Genomic DNA, 17,596 nt, shown 5'->3' with positions numbered 1-17,596 from the left:
TGCTTGCAAAAGGTGTGTTGTGTGCCTGCACCCAGAAGATCTCCATGGAGAAAGTGATCTCTTTAACCGACTTCTTTCCATCGAATGAATGTAAACAGACCCACCATCTATCAAAATACCATGGCCTTCCTTGTAGCACCTGTTCCAGGTCCTGTTCTAGGTGAAATTCTACCAGATATTGGTTGCTCCCTACTTCAAAAAACTGCATCCAACTAGTGCATTTCCAAACTTTTGCCATGGTGTTTTTGAAAGCCTCCTTATTGACAGCCCTCTCAGCGATGACCATAGCTAGTAGACAATGTTGTCCTTGTTGCACCATCCTTTCCTTTGAGCTGTGTGAGATGACAACCACTCCTTGCTCCTTTTCAGTGAGGCTGAGAGCCTCCCATTTCATAGCTAAATCCTCTTCCATATCCTCTTCAAACTAACCGAGATAGCTTAAGAGACCAGACTCTTCAAGAGAGAACAAACCTCACCCTGAACTAGGAGAGGACTCGGCTACCATTGTACGTTATTCTAAGAAAAAGGTATATTAATCTTCATAAACATATAGGTATAAGGTATGTTCTGAATAATCAACAAGAGTACGCGTACGTAATAAATTAATACGATCACCGAGACATGTTGACTAATTTCTAATCACCCAGACAATCTGGGTGATCTTTTAGTACTATAACAACTACGTAATCGATCTAATTAACAGATCGACATGTTCCACTGAAGACGTACGAAAGGATATTTCATAATACAATATGTAAGAAAAATGAGTATTTATGATAAGTAATCATTTGTAATTAGAATGTACTGGCCATTTTGATAAGAAACGATCAATTTTATTACATATAATTGATTATAAATAAATATTCTTCTTTTAACTAGCTAGCAGATTATTTCCGCCTCGTTTGGATAGGTATTTTTTTTTTTGTTAAGTAATAAGAGATTTTATCAATGCAAATAAATAGACATAGTCAAGTACACATAAAGTATATAAGCTGAAACATCTAAATACAAGTTATGAAATAGGAACCAGCAAAATCCAAAAGAAAAAAAAAATTTTAATTATCTTCATTCAATACAAGAACTTTTGCCCAAAAGTTAAGCTCTTAAGTTCTCATGGTTAACACACATATTCCAACTAAGGAAAGAGCTCCATATCAGCAAGTTATAGATGGAAAGTCAACTTCCATTTCTACTGGAATCTCTCAGGATCAAGCCTCAAATGGGAACTAATTCTCCTTTTGATCTTTGTAATATATTCCTTATTGTACACAATCTATTGTATCTTTTATTTCTTTCTCTGTTGTACTTTCTATACTAAGTGTAAACAACATTGCTATTGTTCATATATGTATATTCAATGATATACACGTTGGTTTGGTGTGAAATTACCAAATTATTTTCTCATTTCTTTCATGGTATCAGAAAAACCATGGACCACGCCTCTGATCTTGCTCTAGAAACATGGAATCCAACTCTAACTCTCTTGCTGCCACACCCATTGCAACTACACTTGCATTGCCCAGCATCACACACCATATATCCACCAAATTAGATGGCACCAACTACCCAAATTGGGTGCCACAACTTCTCCCAATTCTCAGAAGCCATGAACTCATGGGTATTGTGGATGACACTGAGACATGCCCATTGCAGTTCCTTACTGATGCTACAGGGAAGAGCACCACAATAATCAATCCTGATTATTCTTTGTAGTAGAAAAGGGACAAGTATCTCCTTGGTTGGTTCACTACAACACTTTCTGAAAATGATTTGTCCTCTATATATGGACTGAACACCTTAAGACAAGTGTGGACATCATTGGCAGCAAAATTTGCTTCCCAATCTCGCTCAAGGCTTGCTTATTTGAAGCGTCAACTGTAATTGTTGCAACAAGGTTCCCAAACATGCTCCCAACATCTTGGTCAAGCCAAGTCTTGGTTGTTGGCAAACTTGTAGCCATCAACTTATGCTGTTGGCAAACATGTGGAAGATGATGATCATATGATGGGCCCCAAGGTGGACCAAGTCTTAAGGATCAATTACAAGATTAAGAGCCACGAAGATTAAGGGAGCAATGCAAGAATTGGTGCAATCCAATTGGGATGAAACTAGCAAGAGCCCAACACACATGATGGGCTTGAAAGAATGAGAACCAGTTTTGATCCACTTAATCCAAGCTATGGAAGACACGACTTGAGCCGATTGTTATTAAAGACAATGGACTTATTTATTTCATTGAAATGACTTATTTTATTAGTCAAAGGAATTATTCTAGAATAATTGGGCTTGGGAGATGTCTAGCCCATATGTCTTATTTCTAATGAACTAGGGTTTTTGGGAAGGCCTTGTATTTTGGCCAAGGGCATATTCGGAAAGTTATTAATTTATGTGAACTAGGGTTTTAGAAGTTACTGTAGCGCGGCACTGTTCACGCTACAGTACCCGCGGCACTATTCCTTTAGGGTTTTGGGAATTGTTTATTTAAGGCACTTGTAGCCTCATTTGAGAGGTAAGACATTTTTTTATTGAATTTTCATTGTGAGTGAGTTTTCTCCTCTTGTTCTTAATTGAACTCTTGAACTTATCAAAGGTAAATCACAACCTTTGTGGCGTTCCTCCTTGTAATTTGGGTTCTTGAGACGGGATTTCATCGGGTCTAGATTTTAATATAATCTAGGTTCTTGAAACGAGTTCTCAACGGGTCTAGATTCTCCATCCATAGACTTGAGTTTGGCTTTCTTGGGTTTGTTTTTCCAATATTAATGTTGGGTCTCAAAGCGAGTCGATTGGGGTTCACATCATTTGGTATTCAGAGCAAGGTTTCCAATCAGGTCTGATTCTATCTTTTTATTTATTGTATTGTTAATTCTAGGGCTTCAATGTTCTAGAATTGCCCAAAAAAAAAAAAAAAAGCACAAAAATTCATTTTTCCTAGGGCTGCCAAAATTTGCACCATCTGGGTTTCATTGATTTCCTTCTATTTCCTTGCCAATTTGTATGTGTTTGAATTCAATTGTTTGATTATCACAATTGAATATTCCTGTTTGTGGTTGAATTTTTGAGAAAAGAAAAGAAAAAGAAAAGAAAGGAAAAGAAAAGAAAGGAATAGAAAAGAAAAGAAAAGAAAGGAAAAGAAAGGAAAGGAAAAAAGAAAAGAAAAGAAAGGAAAAGAAAAAAAAATTCGAAAAAAAAAAAATTTCAAAAAAAAAAAAGGGAGAGAGAAGGAAAGTAGAGGTAGCATATTCAGTGGTTGCTATATAGTTACAATAAAAGAGAAAGAAAGAAATTTGTTGATTGGGTCTTGTCCTTAAAGGGGCTGAATTACCTCTTGTTACCTCTTTCTAGTTGGTATCTTCTCTTATAGTTACCCTTCCATTCCAATAATTTCCTTGATTCCCTTGTCATTTTATTCATTCCGTGTTTCTCTTGTTCTTGTTTCTTGGATCTAATTATTAGTTGGGATAAAACAAGGTTGTATTGTCTTGATTTAGTTCAATTAGTTTTGAAAGAACTTGAGTGGGAAAACTCTTGAGGTAAAAGGCAAGAGAATGTGAGATCATTATCGGGAAAAAGCCAATTAAGAGTGAAACACGAGTGGAGTGCCATTATTTGAGTGTAAACACGTGAGGGAGAGCGTGTGAGGTCTTTTTCCACTAACATTCTTTTTTGTGCAGCACATACAATGTCTCATTAAAGTGACTCATAACCAAAGGGGATGTCAGACAATTCATTCTTTTTGTTGCAGTCCATGCAACAAAAGTTTGAAAGGTTAAATTTGAAGTTGGGGGAAGTGATGTATAAGATGGAACAACAAGGTGCATTGATTAGAAATTTGCAAAGTGGGAGAGATAGGAGGAGATGTGAGCCTAGTATTGAGAATAGGTACAATAAGAATGAAGAGTATGGCGAGTCTCTTGTTAGGCGTGCTCCCAATACAGAATTTAAGATTGATGGTATAGAGCAGCAAAGAGAGAACATTTTTCGTACTAGATGCCACATCAACAACAAGGTATGTAGTATGATTATTGATGGAGGGAGTTGTACTAATGTTGCTAGCACTACTTTAGTTGAGAAATTGAATCTACCTACTTTGAAACACCCTAGACCATACAAGTTGCAGTGGTTGAATGATTGTGGGGAGGTTAGGATAAATAAGCAAGTGCTAGTTTCTTTTTCAATTGGGAGGTACAAGGATAATGTACTTTGTGATGTTGTGCCTATGCATGCTGGCCATATTTTGTTGGGGAGGTCGTGGCAGTGTGATAGGAGAGTGATCTATGATGGGTTTAGAAACATGTACAGTTTTGAAAAGGATGGAAAAAGAATCAAACTTGCTCCTTTAACTCCAACACAGGTCCATGAGGACCAACTGAAGTTGAAAGGTGAGGTTGATCAAAAAAGAAATAGTGAGGCCAAAACCTCAAGAGAAGGAGAGAGTGAAAAGAACAAAGAGAGTGAAGAAAAAATTGAGAGTGAAAAGAATAAAGAGACTGAAGCAAAGAGAGAGAGTGAAAAGAAAAAAGAGAGTGAAAAGGAAAAAGAGAGTGAAGAAAAAATAGAGAGTGAAAAGAATAAAGAGACTGAAGCAAAGAGAGAGAGTGAAAAGAAAAAAGAGAGTGAAAAGGAAAAAGAGAGTGAAGAAAAAATAGAGAGTGAAAAGAATAAAGAGACTGAAGCAAAGAGAGAGAGTGAAAAGGAAAAAGAGAGTGAAAGAAAAAAAGAGAGTGAAAAGAAAAATGAGAGTGAAAAGAAAAGCTGGAGTGAAGAAAGTGAGAGAAAAGCAAAGAGAGAAGTGAGTTTTTATGCTAAGGCGAATTTTACTACTAACGGATTTAATGAATCTTTGCCTAGTATTGTTATCTCTTTGTTGCAGAGATATAAGGTCGTAATTCCTAGCGGAGTGTTTAGTGGATTGTCATCTATTAGAGAGATAGAGCATTACATTGATTTTATACCAAGTGCGACAATCCCTACTCGACCTTTCTTTGAAGAACATGAGTCCTTGACGCACTTGAAAGGACACTGTAAGTTGAATAGAATGCATGACAAGTGGGTGCAACTCATTGAGACATTTCCTTATGTAACTAAGTACACACAAGGTAAAGAAAATTTTGTGGTTGATGCTTATGCAATAAGGTACGTCCTTGTCATCATTATAGATGCAAAGTTATTGAGACTTAAATATGATAAGAACTTGTTTGTTAATGATGATGGCATGACTAGTGTGTATGGAGTACGTAAGAAAGCATCGTTTTCTCATTTATATAGACTAGATTGGTACTTGTTTAGAGAGAAAAGATTTTGTGTGCCTACTAGTCTTATGCGTGAGTTGCTTGTGCATGGATGTGGTCTGTTGGGAAATTTTGATATAAAGAGGATTTTAGACGTGTTGGATGACCATTGGTGGGAGTACTACTTACCATTCATTGAATTTGCATATAATTGGAATGGTCATTTTGGTACAAAGAAAACCTTAGATGCGTTTCATGAACGTTTGTGGGAGTATCATTTGCCATTCATTGAATTGTTGGATGAACATTTCTTTTGGCCTAAGATGAAAAGAGACGTCAATTGCATTTGTGGCATGTGCATTACATGTAGGAAGGCCAAGTCTAATGTTTTGCCACATTGGTTGTATACACCCTTACCCGTTCCTAGTAAACCATTGGTAGGCATATCTATGGACTTTGTTTTGAGGCTGCGTACAACTAAAAGTGGTAGTGATTCTATTTTTGTGGTTGTGCATAGATTTAGTAAAATGTCACATTTCATTCCATGTCATAAAATTGATGATACCACAAACATAGCTAACTTATTTTTCAGGGGGATAGTGCGACTTCATGGTGTACCTAGGAGGATTGTTTCTAATACCCAGCTCTTATGCACTGTTCTTCATAAGAATTTAAAAACTTGGGAGGATTGTTTGCCATTTAAAGAGTTTGCATATAATAGGACGTTGCATACTACTACTTCATATTCTCCTTTTAAAGTTGTTTATGATTTTAATCCACTTACTCATTTAACTCTAATACTTTTGTTTGTGGATGACAGAAGTAGCTTGGATGGACATTTCCAAATTCTTGATAAAATTAATGATATTTCATACCTAGTGGATCTTCCAGGTATGTATCACGTGTTTGCTATCTTCATTGTTACTGATCTTTTTCCCTTTGATCCAGGTGGAGATTCGAGGTCGAATCCTTTTGAGGAGAGGGGGAATGATGGGCCCCAAGGTGGACCAAGTCTTAAGGATCAATTACAAGATTAAGAGCCACGAAGATTAAGGGAGCAATGCAAGAATTGGTGCAATCCAATTGGGATGAAACTAGCAAGAGCCCAACACACATGATGGGCTTGAAAGAATGAGAACCAGTTTTGATCCACTTAATCCAAGCTATGGAAGACACGACTTGAGCCGATTGTTATTAAAGACAATGGACTTATTTATTTCATTGAAATGACTTATTTTATTAGTCAAAGGAATTATTCTAGAATAATTGGGCTTGGGAGATGTCTAGCCCATATGTCTTATTTCTAATGAACTAGGGTTTTTGGGAAGGCCTTGTATTTTGGCCAAGGGCATATTCGGAAAGTTATTAATTTATGTGAACTAGGGTTTTAGAAGTTACTGTAGCGCGGCACTGTTCACGCTACAGTACCCGCGGCACTATTCCTTTAGGGTTTTGGGAATTGTTTATTTAAGGCACTTGTAGCCTCATTTGAGAGGTAAGACATTTTTTTATTGAATTTTCATTGTGAGTGAGTTTTCTCCTCTTGTTCTTAATTGAACTCTTGAACTTATCAAAGGTAAATCACAACCTTTGTGGCGTTCCTCCTTGTAATTTGGGTTCTTGAGACGGGATTTCATCGGGTCTAGATTTTAATATAATCTAGGTTCTTGAAACGAGTTCTCAACGGGTCTAGATTCTCCATCCATAGACTTGAGTTTGGCTTTCTTGGGTTTGTTTTTCCAATATTAATGTTGGGTCTCAAAGCGAGTCGATTGGGGTTCACATCATCATATCTCATATAAACTGGGTGGAACCAACCCAACTTATACTGCATTTATCACTTCATTTCATTTTGGAACTCATGAACTTTCCAAGATTTTCAAGCTGAACTCTCAAACTATGAAACACTATTAGGCACTCAACATCACAATACTGCAGACTCAAGCAATTTTGCCTTGTACAAACAGAAACCAAAGTCATTTGGATCACACTTCAAGGGGAGAGGCTTTGTACAAAACAAGGGTCATTACAAACAGAGTAAAAAATGACCAGAAACTAAAAATTCATTCAATGGCAGCTCAAACTCCACCAACTACAGCAGAGCACCTTGTCAAATATGTGGAAAACGAGGTCATCAAGCTCTTGATTGCTACCAACGCATGAATTTTGCCTTCCAAAGAAAGCATCCACCTGCTCAACTTGCTATCATGGTTGCTAGGACAAATTCCAACATAAAACATACTCAAGAACAACCATGGTATGCAGATGGTGATACTAATAGTCATGTAACAGCAGCTTTAGAGAATCCGTCAATCCAGGAGCCTTACCAAGGTGATGAAGAGGTGGCTATAGGTAATGGAATAGGTTTTTCCATCTTAAATCAAGGATCCACAATATTGTATAACTCCAATACTCGATTAAACAAAATTATGCATTGTCCCTAGGCTACTGCCAACTTATTGTCAATCCAAAGATTTTGTTTAGATAATCATTACATATTTGTTTTGACTGACTCTCATTATTTTGTGAAGGACAAGTGCACGGGATAGATTCTTTTACAGGGTCTAGTAAGGATGGACTCTACCCAATCTTCTTGTCCAAATCAATGAACAAAGCCAAACAACTTACTGCTTTCATTGGAACCACAGTTGATCCAGTCACATGGCACAGAAGATTAGGTCAGCGTCTTCTACATTTGAAAAACTAAAGAGTCTAGTTCAGTTTTCACATAATAAATCCAACTTGCATAAGTCCCTTTGTGAACCATGTCAGTTGGCTAAGTCTAAGTCTCTTCCTTTCTCTGAGTCCAATATTGTAACTTTTGAACTTCTTGAAATAATACACTCAGGTATTTAGAGTTCTCCTATTATTGCTAACAATAGATGCAAATACTACATGATTTTCATTAATAATTTCTCTTAGTTCACATGAATTTATCCTCTCCACACCAAATCCCAAACATTTGAATGCTTTGTTAAATTCAAGTGCTTGGTAGAAAACATGTTGACTAAAAGGATCAGGGCCTTTCAATTTGATGGAGGAGGAGAATTTACTTCTACTCAATTCACCAAATTTATTGAAGCCAATGGCATCTTGCATAGAATATCTTGCCACTATACTGCCCAACAAAATGGGCTAGTTGAGAGAAAGCATAAGCATATAGTGGAAACTGGTTTGGCTTTGTTAGCACAATCCAAACTTTCTCTTGAATATTGGAGTGATGCTTTCAGTACTGCTAATTATCTCATTAATAGGCTGCCCACTATAGTTTTGAAAATAAACCCCCTTATGTTCAGCTTCTTCACAAACTACCTAATTATTCCCTTTTGAGAGTCTTTCGTTTTGCTTGTTTTCCCCTCATTTGTCCTTATAACACTCACAAGCTGATTTACAGATCTAAAAAGTGCATTTTCCTTAGCTATTGCTCTAATTACAGGGATTACAAATGCTTTGATCTTGTAACTCGAAAACTTATCCTGAGTAGACATGTGATCTTTGAAGAGGACTCATTCCTAGCCCAAGATTGGATTCCATCTCAGCAAAGGCCCTTTGCACAAGAATCTTCTCTAGCAACTACCACTTCACAGGTACTGAATGCTAGTCCTCAGCACATTCAAATTATTTCTCATGTCTTACCAACTGCACCTGCAGGTTCTCACTACAAGAATTGTTGTCTTTAGCAGCATTAAGAATAGTCGTCATTGGTCGCACAAAACGTCAGCAATTAGCAACCCCTGCATTTATTAAGTGCAGCGTGATGGAAGAGAAAGAAGTGTGGCCCTTACGTTGAGGCGTCGTTTTCCTGTTCTTGCTGTTAAATATCCTCTATTTGCAGCACCAACAATTCACAGCCAATATTCCATAACTATGCCGCAAATGCAGAGCCATTTGGTCCTGAAAAATGTCGTAAATATGCTATTTGCTCCGTTTTCATTACTTAGCTGATGCCCATCTCATTTGCTGCAAAAGGCCAAAAACAACTATGACGTTTAAAGAGATGCTGGTGATATGCCTTATAGGCAACATTGACGGTATGCCGCAATAGTTATTTCTGACGTTGTAGTTAGTTAAAGATAACAATATTATGCCCGTTGAAGTAAGTTGCACAGTAGCCGCAAATAGCCCATGTTGGGTTTTAATTTCCTTTTTTCATCACTTTGTGTTTGCTGCAATAAGCCTGGACAATGCCGCAATAACTTAACATTCATGATAAGTACTGTGAGAGGTTTCGTCAATGTTGTAAAATGCCGTGTAAGATATTCTTCCTCTTCTTCTTCTTCTTCTTCTTCTTCTTTTTTCAAAATTTATATTATTGCATAATATTCCTTTGGACATATTGTTTGATAGTTGGTTTGTCATCAACCCGATGGCCTAAAAATATATATATATATATATATATATTAAAAAAACTAGTATAAAATAGTACTAGTAGTGGTCTATAGTGGGGGGGTGGTACTTAATTAATACCCATTTCCTGTATATAAGAATACACAATTTAGCAACAATATTAATTACTAATGCAGTTAAAACAAATTGATGATGATCCTAACAATTAGTTCTTATAATTTTTTTTATAAGTACTTATAATAACTTCTCGTGTACATAATTATAAGCACATAATAATTGGACCCCTGGTAATGGGACATATAAATTAATATATTACCTACTTTACATGAAAAGCAAGCCCATAAGGAACATGTCACACAGTAGGTCTGAGACTGAAACAAGTAGAACTTATATATATTCAACTTCATTATAGCACTTCACATAGTTTAAGGTCGATAATATCAAAATACCAACACATGGATTCAAGGGCAGCAACTACCACCCTATTACATTGAGACATCCCTCTAGAATAGATAGAAATCGTGCTACCCTTGGCGTGGTGCATTAATCCATGCTATTATCAATATATCAACATTACTCCAATTAATCTATATTAGTTAACAGCTGGAAAGTCTTAATTTCCATTTACAAGAATATGAGTATGGCATATTAGGTATGAAAACTTCAACTTCATACCAACTTAAGTCCTTAACTTGTAATGATTGATGGTGTTGAGGGTGAGCTGGAAGATCCCTACTACTTGTTGGCATCTTTATAATCAATACGAAGTCTGTGTTTTCCATTTCCACCATACTATATCCCCATTAGATCCAAACATAAATTTGAGAAATTTGCACCAGAAAACCATGAGACAATTCTGCACTTCATTTTCTACCACACATGTTCTCACATAGTTTCCATCAACCCCATTGGTGTGCCATTTTACTCATCAGTTGGTACCTTTAATTTGTGCATTAGTGAAACTAATTAAAGTTATATACTTCTAAATACACATGGTTGACTAATACTAGTAAACTAAATTACAACATTTGCTAGGGAACAATTATCCTGAGGATGCAAATTAGTAATAATTGTTAATCATATTTTCTTTTGAAGAATAATTAGCTTGAGAGAGAGGGGTAAGAAGTAAGATGAAATCAAGATGTGAATTGTTGACATAGCCTTTTTTACTCACTTAACAGATTGTAAGATAGTGTTAAATTCTTAAGCAAACCTTACACCCGCCTTGGAAATTTAGGAGAATAACTGCAACTCTACTACTAGTAATCTAGCATGCATCTAATGCTATCCCATGTATTGTATTCTACACATGCATCAGATTAAAAGTCCCGACACTTAACCATTATTATTTTTTTGTTAATATACTTAAACAACTGGTGTGACAAAGAAAGTTTAGTCTAGACAATTAATTTATTTCTATGAACCATGATTTTAAGTTGCCAATAAACTATAGTAGAAATCCTAAGTCTAAGGGAACCTCTCATGTAGGGGGTAGAAATCCTAAGTCTAAGGGAACCTCTCATGTAGGGGTAAAACTGAGCCATGTATTTTTTCATGTTTTTACAACAAATGTAATCTAGCATAGGAACATACTTGCATGTTCTAGTTCAAAATTTAATTCATTGTATTCTAACTACCCCACAATAATGCCAGTTAAAATTTCAATTATAGTTCCTAACAGTCCCACAAGATTACAATATAACTTCTACTGACACATTGTAAACTTCTAATGTGTCCACCAATCATTAAACGTTGAAATTAACCAATGGTCACAAGACATATATTACCTGCTTGGTCCAGCTTTTGTTGTCCATGATTAAATTTTAACACTATGTGCAACAACCATTTGGGTTATTTTGCCAGCCAAGTTCTGATTTTACATTGCAGAGTGTGTGGATCACCAACTCCTCACCTATGACCTCCTAACTGTTTTCATTTAGAACCTATGATTACAATCTCTAGTAAGTAGATATGCATTTTTGTCCAGAACTAAATTAGTCAAAATTATAAAATTTTTAAAACAACTTACCTTAATTGTGCACACATTAACACCACCATTTTGGCCACCTATAGATCCCTTAATACTATAAGTTTCAATAAATTTATATTTGTACTGGGACATGAGTTATATAGTCCTGCAGTTGTTTGGTATACAAAAATACATAATGGACAACCAAGATGCACTTAAACCCCACATTGGTCCTCCCCTCCTCTCTTGTCATTTAGTTAGCTCCCTAAAAAACTTATACTCAGTGTAGACTCTCACACCATTAATCCAAACAGATTATCAACCTTATTGCCAAAAACTTTGAGGCATTTTCCTGCCACCTAACTACCAAAAATTCTCAAAAAGGGACATCCACAAGCTGCATGCAGCTCATGGAGTCAACTAGGGTTGCAAACGAACCGAATCGAGTCGAATTCGAACAGGGGGTCAAGAGCTCGTTTAGCATATATATCTACTCGAACTCGACTCGAGCTTGAAAAAGATTGAGAATTTCTGATCGAGCTCGACTCGTCTAGTGAAAATTCTAATCGAACTCGACTTGAACTCGACTACAAAAAATACTCGAGTTGATACGAGCTCGAGTAGCTCGACTCGAGCTCGATTTAAATCAGACCCACAATTTTTTATTTTTTATTTTTGTTGGCTGAAGTAAAAATGAGATTATTTCTCCTAATGAACTTTAACTAGAATTATGATAATATATATTAAATTGAGTTCTTAATGGTTATTAGACATAAATTAATGATTCATCACTTACCACAATATAAGTAAAACTTACAAATAGGTAAAATAATAATTCCAACATATAAGACATCATATCACAATAAATTACAATTTAAAATGGTAGATCACTAATTACAATTACAAAATCTAGCAAACTTACAAAAATAATAAATTATAATTTCAAATGATAAATCACTAATTACAGTTACAATTTCCAGCAAATTTACTAAAAGAATAAACTAAGTAGCTTCAAAAGCTTACAAACTTACAAATAATGCCCATTACAAATATAACACAATTCAATGACTTAGTTCTTAGTAGCTTTAGAGCTTGACAAATAATAATAAACAGAAAATTATTACAAATAAATTAGTAGATTGATAGAACAATATCAAAGTCTCCATGGCACACATTCAGAAATCTGACTAAAAATTAGACGAAATATTAAAAAACAAGCCCACTTACCTTTGTTTACAAATCTCTATCAAATAATAAATTCCATTTCTTTGATCACCAAGTACAAAAAGAAACACTACAAAATACCTTCTTATAATTATCCATATTTCTCCATTCAACACAATTATACTTTTACAAAAAACTAGGGCTGCAATTCAAGTAAGTCAGATATTCAATTAATGAAATCACCTAGATCCAAGCTTCCAAAAAATCCCAAATTCCCAACCTTGTCTAGTTGGACAGCTTCAAGCCTCCAACCTCCAATGAGTCAATAAGTTTGATCCATAAAAATAATTACAACTTTTGTCTTAAATAACATGTTCTATCATTGTTCCTTGTAGTATTTCTACTAGATCAATTCACAAAAGGAAAAAGAGATTAAAAACTAGCCAAATGCCAATCACCATCAACCTATAATGCAAAACACACATGATATAATTAGTAACATGATATAACAAAATAACAATTCAAAAATAAATAGCATTATACTACAAGGCAAAAATATACAACTTGTCACTTGATTCCCCATCAAGGCAGTAAAATCTCCTCATAAGTTGGTTCTTCTCTCTAGAAAATGAAAGAAAAAATTAGTTAAGACAAGTTCTCAATAATTTAAGACAAGTTATAGATGGCAATAAAAAATCATTAAATAAAGTTATACTTACATTCGATGATTTTTTTAAACCATGAAGTACCCGAACCCAGTCAGCCCCACATAATAACATTTCTACTGTTTCAACAGACATTGATGCGCGATAAGGATCAATTACTCTACCACCAGTACTAAATATAGATTCTGAAGCCACTGTAGTAATTGAAATTGACAAAATATCACGTGCCATCTTAGATAAAATGCGGTATTTTAAATCATTAACCTTCCACCACTCCAAGGCATCAAAATGTAAATCTGAATCCTCACTACAAATATAGACACCTTCCTCTAAATAAACATCCAAATCAGATTTCACTGGACGAATGGTATCATTCCTTCTAACGAATGATTCAAATATAGACTTGCCACTCATCACATTCTTCCCCACAACATTGATAGAGCCACTACAAGAAGAACCTATGTCTCGAGCATTTTCATGTCCACTCGACTCCACATTAGCTAAATTATAATCTTCAGCATACTCATCATACAGCTCATATAAGATTCTCAAGATGGTGTCTATGTTTTTAGTGGCTTCGGGTTCTGAATAAATTACTGGAAAACAAAATTGAACTAGCATCATCTTGAACCTTGGATCCAAAACAGCAGCCACTGCCATAAGCAAATTACATTCTCCCCAATATTTATCAAATTTTGTATTCATCTTCACAACCATTGCTCGTATGTAATCATTTAGGTCAAGAGACTTCTTGTTCAACACCTCTTTTATTCTCCATACCTCAGGAAGGAATAAGTTAGCAGTTGGATACTCAGTTCCTGAGATAATGTTTGTAACCTCATTAAAAACTGCCAAAATTTGACAGACATTTTCCACTTTGGTCCAATCCTCAACACTTGGAACATAATTAAAGCCTTGATCTCTATCTCCATATCTCGGAAAGACTTCCCTAAACTCTAAGGCTGCAGCTAGCATTAGATAAGTGCTATTCCATCTGGTAGGAACATCCAAAAAAAGTTTCTTGCTTGGTAATTGCAATTGTTTTGCAATATCACTAAACTGCTTGATACGAGCTTCTGATGCAACCAAGTACTTCACCCCTTCTCGAACACAGTCGACAATTTCACCAATCTCACTTAGTCCATCTTTGACCAATAAATTTGTTATATGTGCGCAACAACGCACATGAAAAAGCTGCCCCCCGATAGATAACTTCTTTTTCAAACTGAAAACATCTTTGAGAACCCTTAAAGCTACATCATTATATCTAGCATTGTCCACTGTTATTGTAGATACTTTGTTCTCAATTCCCCAATCAATGAAACACTTTTGAAGAGCATCAGCAATAATAACCCCGTTGTGTGGTGGTGGGACATTACAAAAATTTAAGACTCTTTTTTGTAAATGCCAATCAGGATCAACAAAATGACAGGTAATAACCATATATGAGATCTTTTGACCTGAAGTCCACATGTCGGTTGTTATACTGACTTTATTCACACCTCTCAATATTGTCTTCAACTTCTTTTTCTCAATCTCATAAGTGGATTGACAATCATTTCTAGCTGTAGTACGACTTATTTTTTGCCAATAAGGAGTATTAGCTCTCATAAATTTATTAAACACCACATGTTCCATCATGGAAAAAGGATACTCGTGATAAAGTATCATGTTAGAAGCTAGTTCTCTTACCTTTTTCATATCATACGAGAAATTTTTTACAAGATTCACACATTCAGAACCCTTCATGTCAATAGTCAAAACCTTTTGTCTCTTAGAAGCAGCTATGTGTGGAAGACAACTAGTCAAGTGCCTATGAAAGTGAGTTGTAGAACCTGATGAAGAAATAGACAAGAGATCTTTGCAAAAGTTACACTCAGCTTTCTTGACACCATTCTTCTCCACTATTTTAAAATCTTTCCAAACTGCAGAAGTTTTCTTCCTAGGCTTCCTTTGGTATGCATATTTTTGGGGATCTATAGGGGCACTTGGGTTTTCTTCTCCACCAATAATACCATCAACTTCATTATTCCCATCATTACTATCACACTCTATAGCATTAAATTCTTCTCTACCAGTAATACCATCAACTTCAATCTCTACCAGTGGACTTGCAGATGAGCATTCAACAGTTGGTACTTGTTCAGACATGTCTAAACAAAAAATTTTATACAAGTAGTGGCAATGTTAGACACAAATATTGCAGATTAATATTTTTTTAAGAAGAAAATGTAGCTACAAATAGCTAGAGTAAAAAACTAAAAATAAAAATAAAAACAGATGTCTTCGCTCAATAAGGCGCTCGAGCGCAGTGTCGAGCGCGTGTCGAGCATTCAACTCTGCCTGAATTCGCTCGAGCGCTCGAGCAAACTCAGGCAGAGTTGAACGCTCGACAAGCGCTCGACATTGAGCTCGAGCGAACTCAAGCAGAGTTGAACGCTCGACACGCGCTCGACACTGCGCTCGAGCGAACTCAGGCAGAGTTGAACGCTCGACACGCGCTCGACACTGCGTCGAGCGAACTCAGGAAAAGTTGAACGCTCGACACGCGCTTGACACTGCGCTCGAGCGAACTCAGATAGAATGTGTCGGCAGACTTTCGCTTGACACTTCGCTCGAGCCAATGTTCTAGATCTCCCCCCCAACTTCACAACAACAGAAGCAAATCCAAATGTTTTATCATTATGGAAAAGGTAAAGCTATAAGAATTATCAAATACCAATTTAAGAATCTTAAAACAAAATGGAAATTTGTTAACTTAAGAAAGAAAATCCACAAGAAAGCAAATCCATTCTCAAACCTGTGAAGTATGCAGCTCAGTAGCCCCCACAAGAAAGCTCTACTTCTTCAAAGCCCAATAGCCACCATCAGAAAAGCTCTACCTCTAAGACGATTTGGCTCTTGGCTTTGGCTCCGGTTGATGATGAAAAGAATAAGAAGAAGATCACTCAATCTACAAAAGAAGATGAATCCGCTGCTTCAAAACCCTCTGCTTTTGTTTTCCTTAGATATATTTCACTGGAAATCAGATTAATGAGGAAGAAATATAAAGGGAAAAGAGGAAATCCAAACAGAGCATCCTACGTGTGAGCTTCATCTTAAAACAGAGCACTATCACACAGAGATGTTTGTGTAACTGTGTTAGCTTCAGCCTTCATCTTAAAACAGAGCAGTACCTCTTACCAATCCAAAAACTACCGAAGAAACAGAGGAACTGGAATTGGAACTGGAACCGTGCTTGCTTGATGAGCTGAGGAACTGGAGTTTGGAACCGTGCAAGTTTGGAACATTTGGCACGCTTTCTCGCTTTGCAGTCTGACTTCTGAGAAGCTCGACGACTATCCATCTTCTCAAGCCGTAAACGTCCCACCAATGAGCTGTTGGGGAACAGCGCCGTGCAAATAAGCAAAATTCAAAATAAGGGAAATAAACAAACTAAGGTGCTAAACAATCTAAAAGGAAAAGGAAAAATATTCTAATATATTTGAAATTGTACTATTTTATTTTTCTATAGAGTCATGAATTATAAACTAAAATGTAATTAAAATTTTTATTTTTGTCAAGTACTTTTTTATTATTTTTAATCACTAAGAAAAAAATTAAAAAATTAAAAAATTTCACTACTAGTCACTACTAATAGTGAAATAAATAAAAATGCATATGGCATCAAGAATGCCTAATACATTAAAGTCATTTAAAAAATTACATAATAAAGCTATTAATTTAATATTAAAATATTCAATTATCCTTAATATAATATTAAATATAGCCAAATAATCAAAATATGATTAGTTAAGAAAGTGTCGCAATCAATTAGAGTTGTTTATTTTTATAAACATTTAATTACAATAATACATTATTATTGTAAAATACTAAAACATGTTACTTATACATAAACTTAAACTAACAACATATATTATTTTATATATATATATTACTTAACATATATATAAAGTATAAAAAATAATATATGTATAAGTATAAAATATATATAATAAAAGAATACATGTAAGTATATATGTAAATATATATTAATATATATATATATATATATGTATAAATATTACGAGTACTATGACGAGCTCAAAACGAGTTGAATCGAGTTTATACGAATATTGTTCACGAGCCTAAACCGAATCGAGTCGAGATTATACGAGTTTTGCTCGTTTAATATTCGAGCCAATATTAATGTTCACGAACAACTCATTTATTAAATGAAC

General features: G+C 35.4%; 1 protein-coding gene across 1 annotated transcript; it reads right to left on the bottom strand.

Annotated features, from left to right (window-relative positions):
• Nucleotides 1-13,143: 13,143 nt before the first annotated feature.
• Nucleotides 13,144-16,722, bottom strand: LOC122278605 (zinc finger BED domain-containing protein RICESLEEPER 1-like). The gene is made up of 3 exons (XM_043088786.1): nt 16,560-16,722; nt 13,461-15,529; nt 13,144-13,176 (listed from the first exon to the last, which is right to left on the bottom strand). Exons 1-3 carry the CDS (start codon nt 16,720-16,722, stop codon nt 13,144-13,146), a joined length of 2,265 nt encoding a protein of 754 aa, XP_042944720.1.
• Between the last annotated feature and the right edge of the window lie 874 nt (nt 16,723-17,596).

This window comes from Carya illinoinensis, chromosome 10 (assembly GCF_018687715.1).
Source record: "Carya illinoinensis cultivar Pawnee chromosome 10, C.illinoinensisPawnee_v1, whole genome shotgun sequence".
Taxonomy (NCBI): domain Eukaryota; kingdom Viridiplantae; phylum Streptophyta; class Magnoliopsida; order Fagales; family Juglandaceae; genus Carya; species Carya illinoinensis.
Note: the sequence above shows the minus strand (reverse complement) of the source record. Positions and strands in the feature narration are given on the sequence as shown.